The sequence below is a fragment of the Lathyrus oleraceus genome, chromosome 6, assembly GCF_024323335.1.
Source record: "Lathyrus oleraceus cultivar Zhongwan6 chromosome 6, CAAS_Psat_ZW6_1.0, whole genome shotgun sequence".
Lineage (NCBI taxonomy): Eukaryota > Viridiplantae > Streptophyta > Magnoliopsida > Fabales > Fabaceae > Lathyrus > Lathyrus oleraceus.
In genome coordinates this window covers 1,913,405-1,935,216 of record NC_066584.1, presented here as the reverse complement: position 1 = coordinate 1,935,216, position 21,812 = coordinate 1,913,405, and the positions used below count along the sequence as shown (strand labels likewise).

Genomic DNA, 21,812 nt, shown 5'->3' with positions numbered 1-21,812 from the left:
CAACACACCACCCAAACCCAACAATGAAGCATCACAGAAAACCTCAAATGGTTCCGACGGACTCGGTAATATCAGGATAGGAGCAGTAGTCAACTTTCTCTTTAACTCTTGGAATCCTTCTTCACATTTTGAGTCCCAAACAAACGCTTGCCCCTTTCTAGTCAACATCGTCAACGGTAACGCCAACTTAGAAAATCCCTCGATGAACTTCCTATAATAACCAGCCAAACCAAGAAAACTCCTTATCTCCGAAACTGACTTCGGAGCTTCCCACTTAGATACCGCTTCTATCTTAGAAGGATCAACAGCAACACCACCTCTGGAAATCACATGACCAAGAAAACTAACCTCTTCTAACCAAAATTCACACTTAGACAGTTTAGCAAACAACTTCTTTTCTCGTAGAACTTCTAAAACCACTCTCAAATGCTCAGCATGTTCTTCTTCAGATTTCGAATACACCAAAATATCGTCAATAAACACCACAACAAACTTGTCTAGGTACGGATGGAAAATCCTATTCATATACTCCATAAATACTCCAGGCGCATTAGTCACACCAAAAGGCATTACAGAATACTCATAATGTCCATACCTTGTTCTGAAAGCAGTCTTCTGAATATCCTCAGTTTTCACACGTATCTGATGATATCCCGACCTCAAATCTATTTTGCTGAACACACTCGCACCAACTAACTGATCCATCAAATCATCAATCCTCGACAAAGGATACCGATTCTTGATCGTCACTTTATTCAGTTGCCTGTAGTCCACACACAACCTCATAGTACCTTCTTTCTTCTTAACCAATAACGTTGGTGCACCCCACGGTGACACGCTCGGACGAATAAATTTCTTATCCAACAGATCTTCCAACTGACTCTTCAATTCAGTTAACTCAACAGCAGACATACGGTACGGAGCCATCGATATCGGCCTAGTACCAGGCACCAAATCAATCGAGAACTCAACTTCACGCTCGGGCGGTAATTCATTCACTTCTTCAGGAAACACATCAGGAAAATCACACACCACGGCTAGATCACAAATCGCCAGTTTATCTTTAGCCTCCAAAGTCGCTAACAGCATAAACAACTCCGCCCCATCTGCTACTGCCTCATTCACCTGCCTCGCTGATAGAAACAAATCCTTTCCTTCCTCAATCTCAGGAAAGATCACAGTCTTATCAAAACAATTGATATAGACTCGGTTAAACACCAACCAGTTCATACCCAGGATAACATCAATCTGCACTAGTGGGAGACACACTAGGTCCATCCCAAAGTCTCTACCAAAAATACTCAAAGGACAATTTAAACAAACTGAAGTAGTAGTCACTGAACCCTTCGCAGGAGTATCAATCACCATACTTCCATGCATCTCAGATATCTCTAGTTTAAGTTTCACAACACAATCCAAAGATATAAAGGAATGAGTCGCACCTGTGTCAATAATAGCTACAAGAGGAAAGCCATTAATATAACACGTACCTCGGATCAAACGATCATCTGCAGAAGTCTCAGAACCCGATAAAGCAAAGACCTTGCCTCCCGACTGGTTCTCTCTCTTCGGCTTAGGACACTGTGGACTGATATGACCCACTTCTCCATAGTTGAAACAAGTCACAGTCTTCAACCGGCACTCTGCAGCCAAATGACCACCTTTTCCACACTTGAAACACTTCTTCTCATTACTGGTACACTCATGGATACGATGTCCAGCCTGACCACATCTGTAACACTTAGCAGGGGCACTGGAGTCTCCCCCACTAGGCCTCTTCATCCCACTTTGTCTCTGGAAACCTTTGCCAGCTGCATACGGTTTCCCACGATCACTCTGATTCTTGCCTTTCCTATCAACCCTTTGTTGATAGCTCTCCGCTCTGGCCTTGGTATCCTGTTCAAAAATCCTGCAACAGTCAACCAAGTCAGAGAACACTCTGATCCGCTGATACCCAATAGCCTGCTTGATCTCGGAACGTAACCCGTTCTCAAACTTCACACACTTTGAAAATTCCCCAGTAGCCTCGTTATAGGGAGTGTAATACTTCGACAGCTCTGTGAACTTAGCAGCATACTCAGTAACAGACCGATTGCCCTGCTTCAATTCCAAGAACTCTATCTCTTTCTTTCCTCTGACATCCTCTGGAAAGTACTTCCTCAGGAATCTCTCTCTGAACACTGCCCACGTGATTTCAGCATTCCCAGCAGATTCCAACTCAGTGCGGGTAGCAACCCACCAATCATCTGCTTCTTCTGACAGCATATGCGTACCGAACCTGACCTTCTGGTTATCGGCACACTCAGTCACTCGGAAGATTCTCTCGATCTCCTTCAACCACTTCTGAGCGCCATCTGGATCGTATGCTCCCTTGAACATTGGAGGATTGTTCTTCTGGAACTCACTCAGTTGACGAGCAGCTCCCATTCCCACAACATTCAGATTTCCCCCAAGTACTCCAGCTAGCATACCCAGAGCCTCAGCAATCGCAGCATCATCTCTACCTCTTCCAGCCATCTCTATTCTGAAAACCCAACAAGCTAAACAATAAGTACTGATAGGGTTACACAACACCTATCCCGTACAGGGGAAACAGAATAATTACGACTCGACTCGACCGACTATGCTCTGATACCACTAATGTAACACCCTTCTAAAATACCCCAATATTTAATTAAAATAACAAAACATAAATCAGAGTAAATATGCAATTCAAGGGTGTCACACATGACACTTCACACCATTTTCCAAAATATCCTGTCATGCTCATTTATTTAATCAAAATAAAACATTTGCATAATACGCAGCGGATAGAAATCAAATCAATCGTGCAAAACATGTAACACATTACATGTAAAATTATTCAACAAGGTAAAACATCCCGTCCCGATGTTACATCTACCAGAGCATGACCCACTAAGGAACTACACTAGACTCCAAGGACTAGCTTCTACTCAATCACTGCTCGTTACCTGAAAAATAGTTGTAAGGGTGAGTTCCTCAATCGATATAATAAGCATTATAAAATATCATGTAATGCTAAGTAATTTAACACATATCATCACCCTAATCAGATCACACATATTCAGCAACGGCCATATCAACTCATAATCATCATCATCATCATACTCAAACTCAACATAACCATAAAACACACGTATAATATTGGAATACATCCATTCATATTATACGCCATACATACATATAATTATGCAATGAGACTCCATGCATGCGGTACCGACTATTCATGAACATATAGTTCAACCTCACCGACCAAATCCAGGTACGGCTACCAAGCTCACTAGTCCCACTCATTTGAGACTTAGTGACTCACTCATTAATTCCTCACCATGGGAATTAGCTACCACCCCAAGGGCTATGATATGCACGCTAATCACCTAGCATGCAAACATCAACAACAATCCACAATACTAACTCACTAATTCCTCACCATGGGAATTAGCTACCACCATAAAGGCCACAATATGCAAGCTAGATCACTTAGTCATGCAAACATCAACAATCATCCACAATGGACATATGCTCACACTCTAAGCCATAAACAGTCCATTCATAATTTCATACATGATATACACATTCACAACATTATGCATACCATCAGACATCATCAACATATTTACCACATAATCATATTAGGTCATACCACATAATCAATCACAGCATTAGCACACTCTACTAATACCTATACTACTCAAAACAACGGGAAATGATCCCTACTCTATCATACATCAGCTAAATTACATTACTCAGCTGAACAACCAAAAACTGCACAACAACAGCACAGAAAGATCACAATCCTGCCCATACGCGTATTGCCTAGTCCCATACGCGTATGGCCCATTTCTCAGCCAATCCCATACGCGTATCACCTGTCTCATACGCGTATGCTACGCGTACCACTTCCCCATACACGTACCAACAGAGGCCAAACCACGTTCAAAATATCATCTTCCTCATCCATACGCGTATTGCCTAGTGCCATACGCGTACCAGACCATCTCATACGCGTATTGCCTAATGCCATACGCGTATGACCAGAAACCAGATTTCCAGATCTGCTATGGTTTTCTCTGCTACGAGATCTCCCAATTCCAACCTCCCACAATCCAATTTTTCACATTAATCATTCATATCATCTAACACGAATCATACCTTATTCGATTTCACAATTGCTAACATTATTACATCTAATTCCTACGAATTTCTCCAATTAAACCCATATTTCGTTCATCCAATATTTTCACAAATCTCAGCATACATTATTCTAATCAGAGTCAAAACAATGGTTTATCACTACCCACTACATGTTATCCCATAATACCCATTAATCGACGATAAATCCCCCTTACCTGAGTTAATCCGGCGAATCTTTAAGCTTCAAGCTCTTCCTCTCTTCAACCCTTGTTCTCTGGCTCTCTTTGCCCTTTTTCCACTTTTCTGTCCCTTTTTCCTTTTCACGTGAAAATAACCCTTTTACCAAATGGGACCTTTTCTAATTTCAACTTTTATTCCAATAATAATAATGATAAAATAATCCAATAATAATAATTCCAATAAAAATATTCCAATTATTTAATTAAATTAATAAATATATTATTAACTTAAATTAAATAATTATCTTATTTTATCGGGGTGTTACAACAAACATCACACTTAAAAGACTCAACAGAATGGTGTAAGAACAACGGCGGGAACATAGACTTAATTATATAAAATGGAGGATGACCGAGACGCTTGTGCTGAAGCCAAATTTGTGAGGCTGAAGAGGAAGACTGAGACTGGAAACAGGAGGACAACACCTTTGGATGGTCATCAGAGAAGTAGTATAACCCTTCCTTTTCCTTAGCAATTCCAATCGTCTGCCCCGTGGTAAGGTCCTGAAAAACACAATGGGACATAGAAAAAATTACTTTACAATTCAGATCACGGGTAAGCTTATGGATGGAAATTAAATTGTGGGAAAGTGTGGGAACATGAAGCACAAATTGCAACTGGAATGGAGGTTGCAAGTCAATATTTCCAGTGCCAACAACACAAGCATTAGAGCCATCAGCAACAGTGATATAAGGAATACTCGAAGGTGTGGTATAAGAGCATAATAATGTGGAATCAAATGTCATATGATTAGTAGCACCAGAGTCAAGAATCCACGCTTTCTTAGGAATATTACCACAAACAGTAAGAGATCGGGAACACAAACTCTTACCAGTAACTGCTAGAGACCCAGAACCAGAAGGCTTACTCATGGAGTCAAGCATAGATTTCAACCGTTCCACATCATTCTGACTGAAGGAGGAAAGATCAGTTCCCCTCTTTTCAAAGCTTTCAGTATCCTGGACATGTGTAGCAACATGTGCCTGATACTGGTGCATGTTGCGAGAACCGCCACCTCGGCTAAGAACCTGCTCCCTCCCATGAAGTTTGAAACACCTATCCTTTGTATGCCCTGATCGGTTACAATGCTCACAATAGAATTTGTCATGAACATTCTTGGATGATGATGGTGGTGGTCCTTGTCTTGTTGTTTTGCTAGCTACTAATGCTGACACATTCGGGGGCTGTTCATGAAGCATAGCTTGACGACGGGTTTCCTCACTACGGACAGTGTAAAAAACTTCATTAAGATCAGGAAATTTTTCCTTACCCAAAATCTGCACCCGAATAGGGTCAAATTCAGCATTAAGGCCTGCTAGGAAATCAAAGATCCTATCCCGCTCAACAACAGTATTCAAGGTGGCAGTATCCTTGCTGCACTCCATCTTTAAATTCTGATACTGATCCAACTCAATCCAAAAACCATTAAGAACTCCAAAATACTCAGTGATCGAAAGATTTCCCTGCTTAGTGTTGAAGATTTTCCTCTTTAAATCATAACAAGCAGACATATCTTGTTTCATGGAATAACTGCGACGAAGATACTCCCAAACTGCCTTTGCACTTGAGAGATACATGCAATTTCTACTAATTTATGGAGATATGGAGTTCCAAAGCCAAGTAATAATAGCAGAATCATCTTTATCCCAGGAAGGGAAGTTAGGAGCAGTAACCAGAGGAGGATTTCCTTCAATATGATCAAACATGTCGCAACATTTAAGAGTGTGTCTGATGAACTGAGACCATTGAAAATAATTTTTGCCGGTAAGCCAATAACCTTTTTGAACGACAAAATCCTTAGCATTAAATGGGGCTGGTGGATTTGTGGGAGGTGGAGGTGGAGGTGGAGGTGGAGGTGGTTGATCGTTAATAATCTCAGCCATTGAAAGGACAATCGAGAGAAAACAAACCAAGAAACAGGATGGGTTAGGGTTTCAAAGATGAGTGAACAAAAACAAGAAGCACGCAAAACAACAATGACCCAAACACCCAAAAACAACAACAAACTGCAGTAAAAAAAACTCCGCTACAAGGAGGCTAGGGTTTAGGCGGAAGCGAATCCCCCAAAATCGGGAGCTCTTGATACCATGTTATAAAATATTTTACTGATATATTAAAAGTGATTCTTACATGTTACATCTACATGCTTTAAATAAGAGAGAATAGAAGACCTAATGGGCTTTGACTAATGGGCCTCATTACTAATAGAAATAATTACTATTTACAATCTAATATTTACAACAAGAACAATGCGGAATCGTTCGACGAAATCAAATAAACAAAGAAAATGATAAAAGTAATAAAATAAATGCTTTGATTAAAGAATTATAAAAAGAACGCATATTCATGTGTGTTTTCTCACAAACTATTTTTTTATGTGACTTGGACACTCAAGTTCTATAGAGAATAATGATAAAATTTGTGAACCTCGATTACATAACTAAAATCAACTTATATACTAAATACATTAATGGCAGTCGATAACGGTTACTACCCCAAGACTCGGCACGTATCTTATTACATGGACTTCTGTCTTCTGATGTGTTCTCGCGTGTCTTTGGACTTTGAATTGCCTCCAAACTGTTGTGCAATATTGAAATCGTCTTTACAATCTCTAACTATCTTTGTTGAAGAGCTTGTTTGTCGAATCTTGTAGTGTAGTGTCGAAACATCTCTAGATCACCTAATCTTCGGACTCTAAAAAAATATACAAAGTCCCAAAACGTGATAGGCGAGTCGAATCCACCACCTTTATATCGTACTTTCATGTCGAAAGACTAACCCATTACAAACCTTTTCGAGATTCTGAACATGTTTTGAAGAGATAGTGATTCTAATCATATGGATCTGTTCATGGAATTCTTCCAAACTATGCTCCATGGATTTCAGTGCAGTGTCGAAAATCATAGGCTAATAGATGACCCCCAAAAAATATAACTTTCGATCATTTTTACAATATGGAAGAAAGGTGGTATTTTTTGTAACCTCTCTGACATTGTTCATAGTAGTTTGCATATGTCATCGTCATCATGATCATTTTCACCAATCGGTCACTTCAATGAACCTGTGTGCACTCAGCTATCATGATTTCAATTTCCTAAACCATTGTGGATCACAAAATTAACTCACATTAAAAAAAATCATTTAATTCAATTATACTCCAAAAATCAAAACGCGAACTATTAGAATTGAAATGTCATTTGTCCAAATTTTTAGAGGGAAACTAAAAAAAATTCTTCCACGGATATATATGCACCTTCCTCTCGTGTTTTTCTCTTTCGCTACTTCTTTTTCTCATAACCTTTAAAACTCTTATCTTTTATAATCTTCATCTTCAGTTTCTTCTTCAAACTTTAGAATAATGGCTTCTTCCTACGTTCTGACGAAACAACTTCCAATCTCACCTGCTGCTGATGTCACTGCTCATACTCTTCCTGATAATGGCGCTTATATCCCCAAACCACCAATGGAGAAAGAAAAAGCTACTATCTGGATTTCCTAAATATCAATTCTTTTTTCTATCTCAAGTAATGTTCATACTTTTTTTGGTTTGTTTCCGTACTCTCTGGAAAAACTGATAAGTCAAAGAAATATTTCCCTTGTTATTGCCGCTACAAACCCCGTGTGTTTGAAGATAAAATCTATAAGTTAGGCTCTATGAGTTCACCTCAATGTGTCTTCTATATGGTCATAGACCCCAAATTAAAAAGACCCCAAATATAACCTCAATATGCTCATTTTTTTAACACTACTTTTGAAATAAAAGGTTCGATATGCTCATTTTAACACTACTTTTGAAATAAAAGGTTCGAAACAAAATCAAACCAATTTTTCCTTGCAATTGTTTGAAGATATTACTCTAATAAAACTATACCCATTATTAATCAACATTTTAAATATACTATATTATTCTAATAAAACTATACCCAATATTAATCAACATTTTAAATATACTACACTGTTTTAATTAAACTATACCCAATATTAATCAACATTTTAAATATACTATACTGTTTTAGTTAAACTATACCCAATATTAATCAACATTTTAAATATACCATACTGCTCTAATAAAACTATACAAAATATTAAAAATAAATTAACTTGTTTAACCCTTCAAGGCTAAGCATTTAGGGATCAGATTGATTAATTGAGAGTGCCCAATTGTCGTAACCAGGCTTGGGGCGAACACCCAACTCACATTATAAGTGCGAGACTCGACCACTCCTCATTTCCCATTTCTGCCTGAAGGATCATGGTTGTATTTGAACTTAATCTTTTGATCTTATAGCGCCCAATTATTCCAATATTACCAAATTATTTGATGTGGGACTGTAACATAACCTCAAGCATATTATCTTCAAAATTTCCCAATACTTTGGCTGCAAATTATGAACCAGATTTGGCCTAATGTAATCTATCTACTTCACCTAATATTCCAAATGCAAACTACTGAATTAAATTAAGCTTCAAAGCATCTATAACAGGATGAATCAATGAATCAATTTTTCTGCTTATGCTCAGTTTTCCAACTCAACTGTTAGAACAATATGTATATCAGTGGTTGTTTTCTTGTGTGACTTAGTTTCTTCGAAAGTATCTAATTCCTATGAAAATTGTTATTGCACCAGAAACTCATGAAACAATGCAACAATAATAGTACGAATCATTCTAACCAGAAAGTGGGAAGTTGAAACTATAACTTGAACAGTAGACTCAGCTACTCAACTGCCAGAACAAAACATTAAACAATTGTGAAAAAAATGTCAAAAGTTGGTGTTTACAAGTCTAACACTAAACATAAAATAATAATAATAATCGATGATATGATATAGAGCATATCCATATATTGGTCTGAAACGAGTCAATATTGAAAAAGTTGTCAAATAAGACTCACTTTTTATTATCCATTTGGTATTTATGCCGGAAAGGTTACACAGTTGCTGGCAACTGCAAGTAGCTGATAGGATTCGGAGAAGCTACATACATAACAAGTTTTAATTGAAATTCAAGCACACTTTTGTTTCTATAAAGTTGAGTCAATTTAAGTATATTTGTGGATAAACATTTATATAACAAGTGTGTTAATTTATGTAACTGTTGAAATTGATGCATATTTCTCTAATATTTGTCAAACTAAATGGTAGTAAACTATAAGATAACTTAAATAATCTAAAGTTGCTGCATATTTCTATACTGTTTTATTAACATTAAGATTCACTAAAGACTTTCACATACTGCAAGTTTGCTTCAAAGTCCCACACTAGTTGCTGGTTGCTGCTATTACTTTCAAACTATTAACTAGAACCTTTTATATTGTTTAACTGCATTCTAAACTAATATTACCATATCAAATACTTAAAAATACTAAAAATGTGATATACTAATAATAGTATCAAAGTTCCATTCCGGGCATAATAAAATAATCACTATGGGGGAGCAATACTTCCCACGCCAGTAAAATAAATGAGAAGTAACGTGTGAGTGAGAATAAATTTGAATACCTAAAATAATATGTTTTCCCTTATTTATCAAGAGTAGTTGAAACATTTCACGCGTGATGTGGCGTGCTATGTGGACACTAGTCTGAATGAATTGGACAGTGATTGATGCGTTGGAGGACGAAATCGTCTACTTTTGATCAAAGTGAATGTCTACCTATTACGTACGACTTTCTACTTATAGTTCGTTCTTGGGCCTTTTGTCACGGGCCTGATAGAAGGCCCAAAATAGTTGTTCTTATTTCTATTCTGTAGAATGAGGGCTTCGTCGTGCACACACTTATGTCGGGTGTTAATCAAGCAAGTGAAGAGTTTTGACAGGACGTCACTAAGATGTTAAGAATAGAAGATAATTTAAATCAGTGCAACATGTTGCAGTTTTCGAGAAAATCTGCAATGTGGGGCCCATTAAATTTGTTTATTCTAGTTAACATGCATACCTCATTCTCTACTATTCTTGCTTTCTTCATTTTGATTTTTAGAGGAAGATGTGTTGATGTAAGTCCTAGAGGCCAATACTTTTGGTACTTGTATCGAATTATTTATTAATAATAAAAGGTTTTTTCTTTATTATATTTGTCTAATAAAGCCTCTAGAATAGATAGTCCGTTTAATGTATCAAGTGTGACTTAATCATGAGATCACATTAAACATAAGGACACTATTCTTAAAGTATCTATAATCGAGCTTTATTGTCAAGTGGGATAACATTAAAGTATTATAAGACTATTATGTATATAGATTGATGATCACATCTCATGGATCATGGATAAGGAGTTATCAAGTCTTAAACATAAGTATGAATATTAAGAGTAATATTTATACTGGATTGACCCGCTATGAGAATACTATATAGAATGTTATGCATAGTGTCATAAGTTATTCTCATGGTGATAATGGTGTATACCACCCTTCGACCTGAAACCACTATGGACCCTAGATGTAGAGTCGAGCGTCTTATTGCTGATCAAACATTATCCGTAACTGGATGACCATAAAGACAGTTGATGGGTACTCCACGAAGCATGCTAAGGAACATGAGTGACCTAGATAGAATTTGTCCATCTTGCGTAACAGGATAAATGTCTATGGGCCCAATATTGAATTGGACAAGGATGACACGGTCTATGCCTTGTGTTCAATATAGACATAAGGGCAAAAGGGTAATTGTACACATAAGTATTATCACAAAAGGATTTGTCAGATCACATGACATTTTCGTGTCTTGGATAATAGTGATGTGTTGCTAGATACCGCTCACTGTTTATTATGTTAAATACATGATTTAATATAATTGACAATGCCGCGAAAACCTACAGGGTCACACATAAAAAAGGACGGATTGATGAAAGATAGAGTAACTAAGGAATACCGTAATGTACGGCGCACTTAAGTGAATTGTAGAACATCGTAAGGTACAATGTACTTAAGTAGAATACGAAATATGGTAAGATACCACACGCTTAAGTGATTTTGGTATATTATAAGATATGGACCACATACACTTGAGTGGGCTTTTTAGCTTGCAACCCACACGAGTGGTTCTATAAATAGAACCCCTGTGTAGAAGCATTTGTGCAGTTGCAATTTCGTTCTCTCTCTCTCTCTCTCTCTCACACACACACACACACACACACACACTCAAAGCCTTCATTCGTAGCAGCTAGCACTGAGATTGAAGGAATCCGTTCGTGTGGACTGAGTAGAGGCGTTGTCATCGTTCAACGTTCGTGATCGCTCTGTAGATCTGCATCAAAGGTTACAATCACCACAAGAGGTAACGATTCTATCATTGATCATGCCCATTCGTAAGGATCACTAAAGGAGAAATTTTAAATTTCGCTGCGTTTTGGATCGCTCTTCTCCTTCAAGATGGTTATAGGATCTCTAGTCTTTCTGTTTTGTATTTTGATGAACCTTATTCCCCTAGATGTACTTTGACAGGGATGTCAAATTTATCTTTAAATATGCTTTGAGATGTTATTCATATTTATTTCATTTTATGAGTTACCATTTATAATGGAGAATTGTCCAACAAGAATCTGAAAGGCGATGGAGAACAACTCGACAGTGTGAGTGGATTAAGGGGCATTGGATATCGCCTCCTCCTTTATGGATGAGGGAAGATTGGACCATGCCTTGTTGAGGTGAGATCTTCTTCAGATTGAGGGGTGATTCCCCTAGGGAAGATCAGAGGATATGAAGTAAATATGATGGGTGTATCATTCCTCTTTATGAATGCCTATTTTCTTTTATAGGTTTTCTCCTTCCTTTCAACAACCTTGAGGTTGACGCTCTTAATATTTTATTAATTGCTCTCATGATGAGATTTATCAAAAAAATCATTTGGCATCCTTCTTTCTGGGTTGGGTTTGGTCGACAGGCTACCCCTTATGATGTGGTGTTGAAGAAATCAAGGAAATGATACATAGAGTTGCGCTTGCTAATGGACGTTGACTCAAAAGAGGCTAGACATATCATTTTTAGTGAGTAGCACGGAGAATTTTTTTTTCTAGAACGCTCCTTTAATGATTTACTTTCTAACTTATCTACTCTTGACGTGGATATACAATTACATGTTAAAAAACAATGCAACATATGAAAAGGGCCCCTCGGGTCGTCCCCTACCATTAGGCGCTACTAATGTTTCAGTCGTTGAAAGAGCTCCGACTGCGAAGCTTTCTCCTGACTGGGTCGTAGTGGAATATGATATGTGTCGGTCCCTACTTATGGTTTGGGGAGTCCCGCCGTTAGTCTTGAGCATAAAGTGCTTCATGATGAGGGGTCACGTGCTAGTCAGTCCTAGATGTTGACATCATTTGCATTGCTCTATTTGTTCCTAACTCATCCTGGTCCACAAACGGTTGGAAAGTTTCGAATTTCTATTTCAGAAGAGGATTACGCATATTTCTCAAGTAAGGTTGAAGCCATTTACTAGAAGGAGTTATCAGATCTAAATATCATACACGTCGAGCTTCAACCGTCTTAGCGTTTGGTGGTGCCGAGAAGGAAAAAGTTTGTTTGTTTTGCCGTCTTCTAAAAGAAGAGGAATTGCTCTAAGAACGAGTCAATACTCTCATGAACGATACTAGTACCTAGAAAAGCTCAAAGGGATGTACATCTTGCTTTTGAGGATATGAGCAACTGTAGAAGAAAACAACTTTCCTGTATCCTAGTATGGCAATCACTTATACAGAGAGTGAAGAAGTATGAATAAACTCTAATCCTTACCTGGACAAGACTAACTAAAGCCGAGACCGCTCTAGCTAAAGTAAACAAAACACTTGGTTCTTCTCATAAAATGGCAGAGGAGTTGAAGAAAATATGTAATTTAACCAATAAATTAACAAGATTTTTTCACATGTTGTATGATATTAACCATTTAGAGAGAGTATACTATAATTTAACCGAATTTTATTTTACCTTGAGCCAACAATTCCATCATAGAGTAGTACACTCCCAATTCATGATTGGACTCCATTATACTAGAATTGTCATTTTCTGAATTAAAAAAAGCAAAAAAAGTAACGTTCAACGTTACTTTGGTCAGATGCTGTCTCACCACGAGCTCACAGACAAAAAAAAATCACGTTACAACCAAACAGTTCCGATAAAAATATCCCCTTTTCCATTCACTCCCAACTTTTCTATAAATACCTTTCTCCTCCTCATTTCATCATTCTCAAAACCCTCTCTCCTACTCCTTTTTCTCCAATATACTCATTCACATTCTTCATATTTAAGCATAAGTTTTTTCTATATCTATACATGGATCACCACCACCACCACCAAGTACTATCAATTTTTTCATTCTTACTAACAATTCATCTATCAATATCAGGTAGTAATTTACAATTTTAAACCAAATTAACTTCAATAGAAAAGCATTAATATTTTTCACTATACTACTAAAAATTGATTAATATGATTTAATTTCAATATATATGCAGGTGTAATTTCAACAACATTCACTTTTGTCAACAAATGTGACTACACAGTTTGGCCGGGACTTCTTTCAAATGCAGGGGTTCCACCTATTCCGACCACCGGTTTCGTTCTTCAAACCGGCGAATCAACCACCGTAACCGCACCAACCTCTTGGGGCGGCCGTTTCTGGGGAAGAACTCTATGCTCTCAAGACAGCACCGGAAAATTCTCCTGCCTCACCGGAGATTGCGGTTCCGGCAAAATCGAATGCTCTGGTAACGGAGCCGCGCCACCGGCAACATTAGCAGAGTTCACTTTAGACGGATCCGGTGGCCTTGACTTCTTCGACGTTAGTCTCGTCGACGGCTACAACGTCCCTATGTTAGTTTCTCCTCAAGGTGGCACCGGCGATAAATGCACCACAACGGGATGTATTGAAGATCTCAACGGCGCGTGTCCTTCGGAGCTTAGTGTGATGAGCGTGGATGGGAAAGAGAACGTCGCGTGTAAGAGCGCGTGTGAGGCTTTTAATTCGCCGGAGTATTGTTGCAGCGGCGCGTTTGGGACTCCGGATACTTGCAAACCTTCTTCTTACTCTGAGTTGTTTAAAAACGCTTGCCCACGCGCGTATAGCTACGCGTATGATGATAAAACCAGTACTTTCACTTGTGCAAATGCAGTAGATTATACCATCACCTTTTGTTCTTCTCCAACTACAAGGTTAGTTACGTCTTTTCAATTTTTACTGCTCCCTAAATAGTAACGGTCAGAAATTTACCGTTGTGTAGCAAAAGGTATAATAGGATTTAAATGAAAATTGATTAAAATTCATATAGCAAAAAGTGGAAAAAAAAGTATATAATCCTAGAATAATATAGCAAAAAGTATAGTTATAACTTTTGGGTAGGTGAAATATTAGGTGGGACTGAAGGTGAAAATTACACTTTTTCCTCTAAAATATTATTATCTTTGATCTTATTTATATAAAAAAAAATTAATTTTCATTAGATAATCAATATAGCAATTGGTGTGCAGTCGGTTTCAAGAGAAATTTGATGTACCAAAAGAAACCATTTTTTTGCAATTGCAAGCAATCTAGTAAGCAAAATGTGGTAGATGGAGTAATGATGGTGGCAGAACTAATTATGAACCCAATGAAAAGAAATAAAATAATTAATTAGATTACTTTTAATTTAATTAACAATGCATAGTAATGTTGTTATATACTTCTAGATCAATAAATATATATCAAAAAGAAAATTGATTTTATCTCACAAAATATATTTATTAATATTAATTAGTTGAATAATTAAGTGAGCTTAAATATGTACTTCTATAGTAAAAATTACTACCGTTACTTACACAGCATTCTGTCAATAATATGTTATCAAAATAACCAAAGTGCTGAATTTCACAACCGTTAGGCAAATTACATTGAGACTCGTATATTTTACATGTGTACTGTTCAATCTTTTTTTCTTCTTAGAGCAGTTAATGCTTTTTCATTTCTTTTGTAGTTTTTCTGATTAGATTTTGTATTGTATTTTCAGTCAAAAGGCAACACAAGGGCAAGACACAAAACAGGAAAGTTCATCATCTTCTTCGAATTCCAACTCTGCCTCACCTCAGCTTAACAACGACAACACAAACACAATGGTGTATGAAGGTGGTTATGATCAGAATGAAATCTCACAAGCCATGTGCACCCATGTGCTCCTCCATTCACAAATTATTGCCTACATTATTACCATTACTATAGCCATTTGGCAGTTATGCTAACTCTTATAATGACTTTTCCATTCCTTGGTCCCATAAATCATGTCCATATGGCCACACCTCCACCTTCATTGAACATAATGCGGGACCCTCTTTAAAAATTTGACTATTTAGCATGACAATTTTTAAATATGGTCCATGAATTTGGCTTTCACTGACTAGGACATGACTCATTTCAAGGTATTGCTTGCCTACTACTCGTTTCAACTTTCAAGCCGGAGACCCTACAACCCTTGAAATTTTGTCATAAAATAATTTTTATTATTTATTAATTCTAGTTAGGGAGATTTGATTTTTATTCTTTTATTTTTTAATTCTAGTTATAATGTATTTATTTTGTGTAATAGATCACAAGGCATATTATTATTGAATTCTTTGTATGGTAGGTGGGATTCATTTATTGGTTAGTGAATGTAATATTTGGCTACAATAAGAAAATTCTTTGTATGGTAGGTGGGATTCATTTATTGTTCTTCTAATCTTGAATATTATTATATATCAAAATTTGTGATCATTCTTGGAATTTGAAACCACAAGATCGATGAATATAGAGTGTAGAGAGAGAGCAAGAGAGAAAATGGGAGTGAGTAATAATTGAGGATGAAAAATATACAAATTACTCCATTCATAAGATATCTAAAGGGTATATATATATGCATCAATACAAGAAAGGGTACAACAGATAAATAAAACTTAAAAGTCTCAAATATAACCGACGCCACAATTATGCCAACCAGTTACATTTAACTCCTCACTCAATTTTTAACCAAAATGTCTCATGTGTAACTGGTTGACATATTATGTCACCCAATTGCATTTTATTACTGTAAGTTATATTTGTCAAAATAAAAATGATGTAATCGGTTACACTATTATGTCAACAAGTTACATGCACATGTACTATTCTTTTTTTAACACACCACCTTAATTCATGTGCTCTAAGTTTTCTATGCCCATTAGCCTTTTCAATTTCTTGAACATTTCAATTGTGATTCCTTTGGTCAACAAATTAACCACTTGCTCTTCACTTATACAATACCTCAATATCAACCTTTCTTCACTAACAAGTTTTCTCAAGTAGCGATACCTCATCGTAATGTGCTTGCTTCTCCCATATGCAATGGGGTTATTAGTAAGGTTTATAGCGGAAACGTTAGCAACCATGAGCGTTACGGCGTCACCTTTTTCGCTACCCAGCACCTTCAACAGATTTGTCAACCACATGGCTTGACACAAACACAACGAATATGTAATGTACTCGGTCTCACAAGAAGAGAACGCCACTACTGATTCCTTCTTCGAACACCATGAGATTGGTGTTTCTCTGAACATAAAGATGTATCCAGCTATAGATTTTCTATCATTTTTATCTTTGCACCAATTGAAAATAGTAAATCCAAGTAAATTGCATTTTCTGCCTATGTCCATTGCGACAGGGAAGAGAATTTCATAGTCAATGGAATATTTGACGTATCGTAGAATCCTCCTTATTGTTGTCAAGTGAGGCACATTCAGTCTCTCCATGAATATGCTCACAATACCGACACTAAACGCCAAATTCAATCGCGTATTGCACAACTAACGCAACGATCCAATCAAGCTCTGATACTGAGTTGGATTAACATCTTACTCATCTTCATTCTTCAAAAATTTCAACCTCGGTTCACCCAGAGTAATGGTAGCATTACAATGCTCCATTTTAATTTTTTTCAAAATCTTAAGCGCATACCTTCTTTGGTGCATAAGCAGTCCCTTCTTGGATTTGTAAAACTCAATAGATTCAAGTTTCTTCTTCCTAGCACAAATCTATTATCGATCACTCAAAGTCTCCTTCATTTTAACGGGTTCGGGTTCGACCATAAGTGCAAAATGGACGAAATCGTCATCGTCATTAATCTCGTTATCCTATAACAACTCTTAATCTTAGAGTCTAGCAGGCAAACTTATTTGCCTTGATGATCTTCTAACATTTTCTTCCATTCGGGCTTCAACAAGGGCTGGTTCTGCACCTACCAGCACTGCAAGAACAAACTTTTCACTAATGTAACCAAATGCTATATTATGGCAACCAGTTGCACTATATTGCACTTCTTTAATTTCGTAGAAAACAACGTCCATGCTGATCACAATCCTTTTATTTGTTGCATCAAACAATTTATAACCACCGATAGAGTGATATCCTACAGGACTCATTAATTATCCCTTATCATCCAACTTCTTTCTAAGTTGTCCTGACACATGTCGATATACTACCGAATCGAAAACTCTTAAGTGATTCAGATTCAATTTAAACCCAAACCATGTTTCCTCATGTGTAATCTTTTCCACTTCTTTGTTGAACACATATTCCATAACTCTTGCGGCAAGTTCTTCCTGTGTAGTTGTGGACACCGTTTTCCCCCATAAATCTTGCGGCAAGTTCCTCTCTTCAACGTGCTTCTCAGCATGTTCATGATCGACCGATTCTTTCTTTCAACAACGCCTTTTTATTGCGGTGTATAAAGTGGTACTACCTCACATACTTTGTCATCTTGGTCACAAAATCTTCCAAAGTCATTTTGTTGAGACATATTCGCCTCCACCATCTGTTTTGAGAACTTTGAGTTTGTGACTACTTTGCCTTTCAACCATGGACTTAAACTTCTTACACACTTAAAGTACCTTATACTTTCTCTTGATTAAGTACATCCATAGTTTTCTATTATGATCATTAATGAACCTGACAAAATATCCATTTCCACCAATGAAATCAACTTGCATCAATCCACACACATCCAAATACACCACCTAAAGGTGACATTTAGTTCTAAATATGCATTTGTGTTGAATTTTCCCTTTTGTTGCTTTGCTTGCACACATTCTTCAAAAAAATTAGTCGGTATATTGTTCAATGGCAGCCCCGTCACCATTTTGTTCATTTTCAAGGCATTGAGATCTTGGAAATTAAGATGCCCAAGCCTATAATGTCGTATCCACTATTCTCGTCAAGCCTTTATAGCAAGACACCTATGCTCTTAACCTTCAACTCAACTTTGAAAGTTATATTGGGAGCCATAGGAGTTTTTAGGACCAAAACTCCATTTGCATCCATAACGCGGAACATCTTATTCTCCATATGAATCATGTAATCCTTCTCAAGTAATTGGCCAATACTTAGAAGGTTACACTTGATTATGGGGATATACAATGCATCATTTATCAAAGAATGTCCACCACCCTTCTCTTGATCGATACATCATTGATCCATTCCGCCCCTAGAGTGGTGTCATATGTGAACTTAACCTTGTTCTTCATGGCATTATTGATTGTAACAAACCAATGCTTCATTCCCGTCATATGCGTTAAACATCCATTTTATTGATATCACGAGTTACTTGATGTTTAAACAATAGAATGAAATATATAATTACGAACAACTTAGTGAATCAATGAATTAATCAACATAAAATCAATTTAAACAAGACATCTAAATGAAAATTTATTGATAAATTGAATCAATATAACATTACAATTACAAAAAGTTTTAATTGCAAGAAAGATAATTCAGGTGACTTAATTAACATTAAACCTAAACTTATACAACAAATCGTTATAAGAAAATTAAATCCTAACAACATGCAATTTCTAAGAAAGAGATAAAACCAAAAAACATGCAACCTATATAGAAAAAAATAAAGGATATAGAGAAAAAGAAGATTACACCAGGGTTTATATTGATTCAACGCGTTCATCCTTACTTTGTGCCTAATCTAGTTTCCAATGGAAAATCATTGAATTTTTGTAGTCTTTCCACTATTTTGATAATTTTTACAACGTACGTTTAATACAATCAAGGAAGCAGATGCTGAAATTTGAAAACAAAATTAACAGCTCTTATCTGAAATCTTTCCTTCATCTATTGTGCACAACCCACATAGCTAAAATCCCAATATCTTCACTCAGTGTTATTCGTCCTCTAACTCATATCAAATATTTGTTCAAAGTATCTATTCAACAACGATCTTCACTCGGACCTAGTGATCCCATGTCTGAGCTCTTAGTTTATCTAAAGAAACATAAACTCCCAACTTCGTTTTGAAGCTACCTTCACTTGACATTGTCGATGTCCTTGATGGAGAAGAAATTCTTTCTTTTTTATCATAAGAGATTATCAATTCCCATAAACACCACATAATATGAATATTGATTTATAACTAAATTTTTTCACAAACATTAACAGCGAATGAGCATCCTATATGATAGATCTCACACTCCCTAAAAATTGAGAAGCAACCAAATCATGATAGCCTTACTAGAGGTTGGAGATGAATTTAGATGCAATCGAAAGTTGTGACTTGGTGTACTTTAAAAGCTAAAACTCAAATTTAAAAAACTCTCAAAGTTATGATGTTATGATTATATTGCATGAAAAAAAATGACACAAATGATTTATGTGTTTGAGATGGAGCACTAAAATTGAGTAAAGACATCCATTTGATTCGAATCAAGTGCAGTGGGTATAATTTGAGTCGAATAAGAAAATGATATGAGTAAAGAATTTAAAACTCACAATTTTCCCATTTTATTCGAATTACTTATTTGAGTACGTGATTCGATTTAAAGAATCATGTGATAATCATGCTAACATAACCAAAATTCAGGATTTAAATAGTGACAAAACCCGAATTTCACATTCATTTTTTATTCGAATCATGCATATCTTTGATTTGAATCACACTATAAAAAGTTGATTTTTAAGAAAAATGAAGTGTTTGATTGAATCTAAGGCTAGTATGATATGAATCATGAACTCATGTGTTTATTGATCCAAATAATCGACTAATTTAATTGAATCACTTTGCAACTATTTTTATCCGAGGGTTAAATTTAATATATACAAAAATACGATTTAATGAATTGCATTCAGTTATAAGATATATATGCGCATAAATCTAACTCAAAGTAGAATCAATAACCAAAACTGATAAAAGATAAGATAATAAATAAGACAAACACCAAAACCAAAACTTTAAAGAGAAAGAGAAACTTCATATAGGACAAAGGAAGAAGACATTCCCCTAATTTTTAAGGATTATTTTCAAGATATTTTTACTTTTGATAGACTTATTTCAATTGAGAATATTACACAATTGGTAAAAGTTAAACTTAACATTTGATATGGGAAATATGCTCAACAAAACTTATTCTAATGAAAAAAATATACAACTCTATCAGTCAGGTGCTTTCCCTTGGCCAGATGACCTCCGTACAATTTCACCAAATTTATTGGGACGTGATTTATAGTGATGTCACCAAAATTATTCTCATCATTCAGAGTAATAACAGTAACCTTAAGCCATTTAACTAAGATTTTATCTATCTTATTCCTAAAAATGAAATGGCTAATATCCCATGTGATTTTCTTATGTAATGTTATCCTCAAAGTAGCCACTAAAACCATTGCTAATAGAATATAAATTGTGTTACTTAATATCATTGGCTCCTATCAAAGCGTTTTTGTTTCCAGCAGATTAACTATGGATAATATTATTATCTATGAGGCTATTGACTCTATCAAAAACCTATAAAAAAAGGAAGGAAGTGGTTGATTGCTCTGAAGCTGAATATGCCAAAGCTAATGATAGAATTAAGTTGGAGTTTTTCTTTAACATTCTAAATTTCACGAGTTTTCCTATCAATATGAATAAAAGGTCTAAGACGAGGGCATTCAACTATTTAGTAGATAAAATTTGACATAAATAAAAGGTTATAAGGGAAAAAGGGTCTATCATTTACTAAATATCTAAAGATGCCTATTGATATTAGAAGGTCTAAAACAATGTCATTCAACCATTTAATAGACACAATTTTGCATATATTCAAAGTTTGGAAGGAAAAAAATGCCCTCATTTATAAATAAAAGTGTTCCTGTCAAAACGGTGGTCCGAACGATTCTCACTTATATCAGGTCTTTTTTTCTCCTTCTAGATTATCTTTAATACAAGACTGAAAGCCTCGTATGTATATTTTGATGGGGTGGAAATATATCTCATCAAAATGTACATTGGATTAAGAAGTAACATCTTTGTAAAACAATGGTTGGATGAGGTATGAAATATATATGTTTTACAACTTTCAATAAATCCCTATTGGAAAAACAAGTTTAGAGACTTCATATTGATATGAATTTGTTGGTTATCAGATGTCTCAAAGTGAGATACTACCCGACCAAAG

The 21,812-nt window shown here is 36.1% G+C and overlaps 1 protein-coding gene and 1 non-coding gene across 2 annotated transcripts; one reads left to right on the top strand and one right to left on the bottom strand.

The window, feature by feature from the left end:
* Positions 1 to 8,528: 8,528 nt before the first annotated feature.
* On the bottom strand, positions 8,529 to 8,632 carry LOC127099473 (small nucleolar RNA Z279/snoR105/snoR108). The gene has a single exon (XR_007793970.1). It is a non-coding gene; the product is annotated as a small nucleolar RNA Z279/snoR105/snoR108 (small nucleolar RNA).
* Positions 8,633 to 13,560: 4,928 nt separating this feature from the next.
* Positions 13,561 to 16,071, top strand: LOC127093456 (thaumatin-like protein 1). The gene is made up of 3 exons (XM_051032381.1): positions 13,561 to 13,737; positions 13,847 to 14,543; positions 15,374 to 16,071. Exons 1-3 carry the CDS (start codon positions 13,665 to 13,667, stop codon positions 15,600 to 15,602), a joined length of 999 nt encoding a protein of 332 aa, XP_050888338.1. The 5' UTR covers positions 13,561 to 13,664; the 3' UTR covers positions 15,603 to 16,071.
* The last annotated feature ends 5,741 nt before the right edge of the window (positions 16,072 to 21,812 follow it).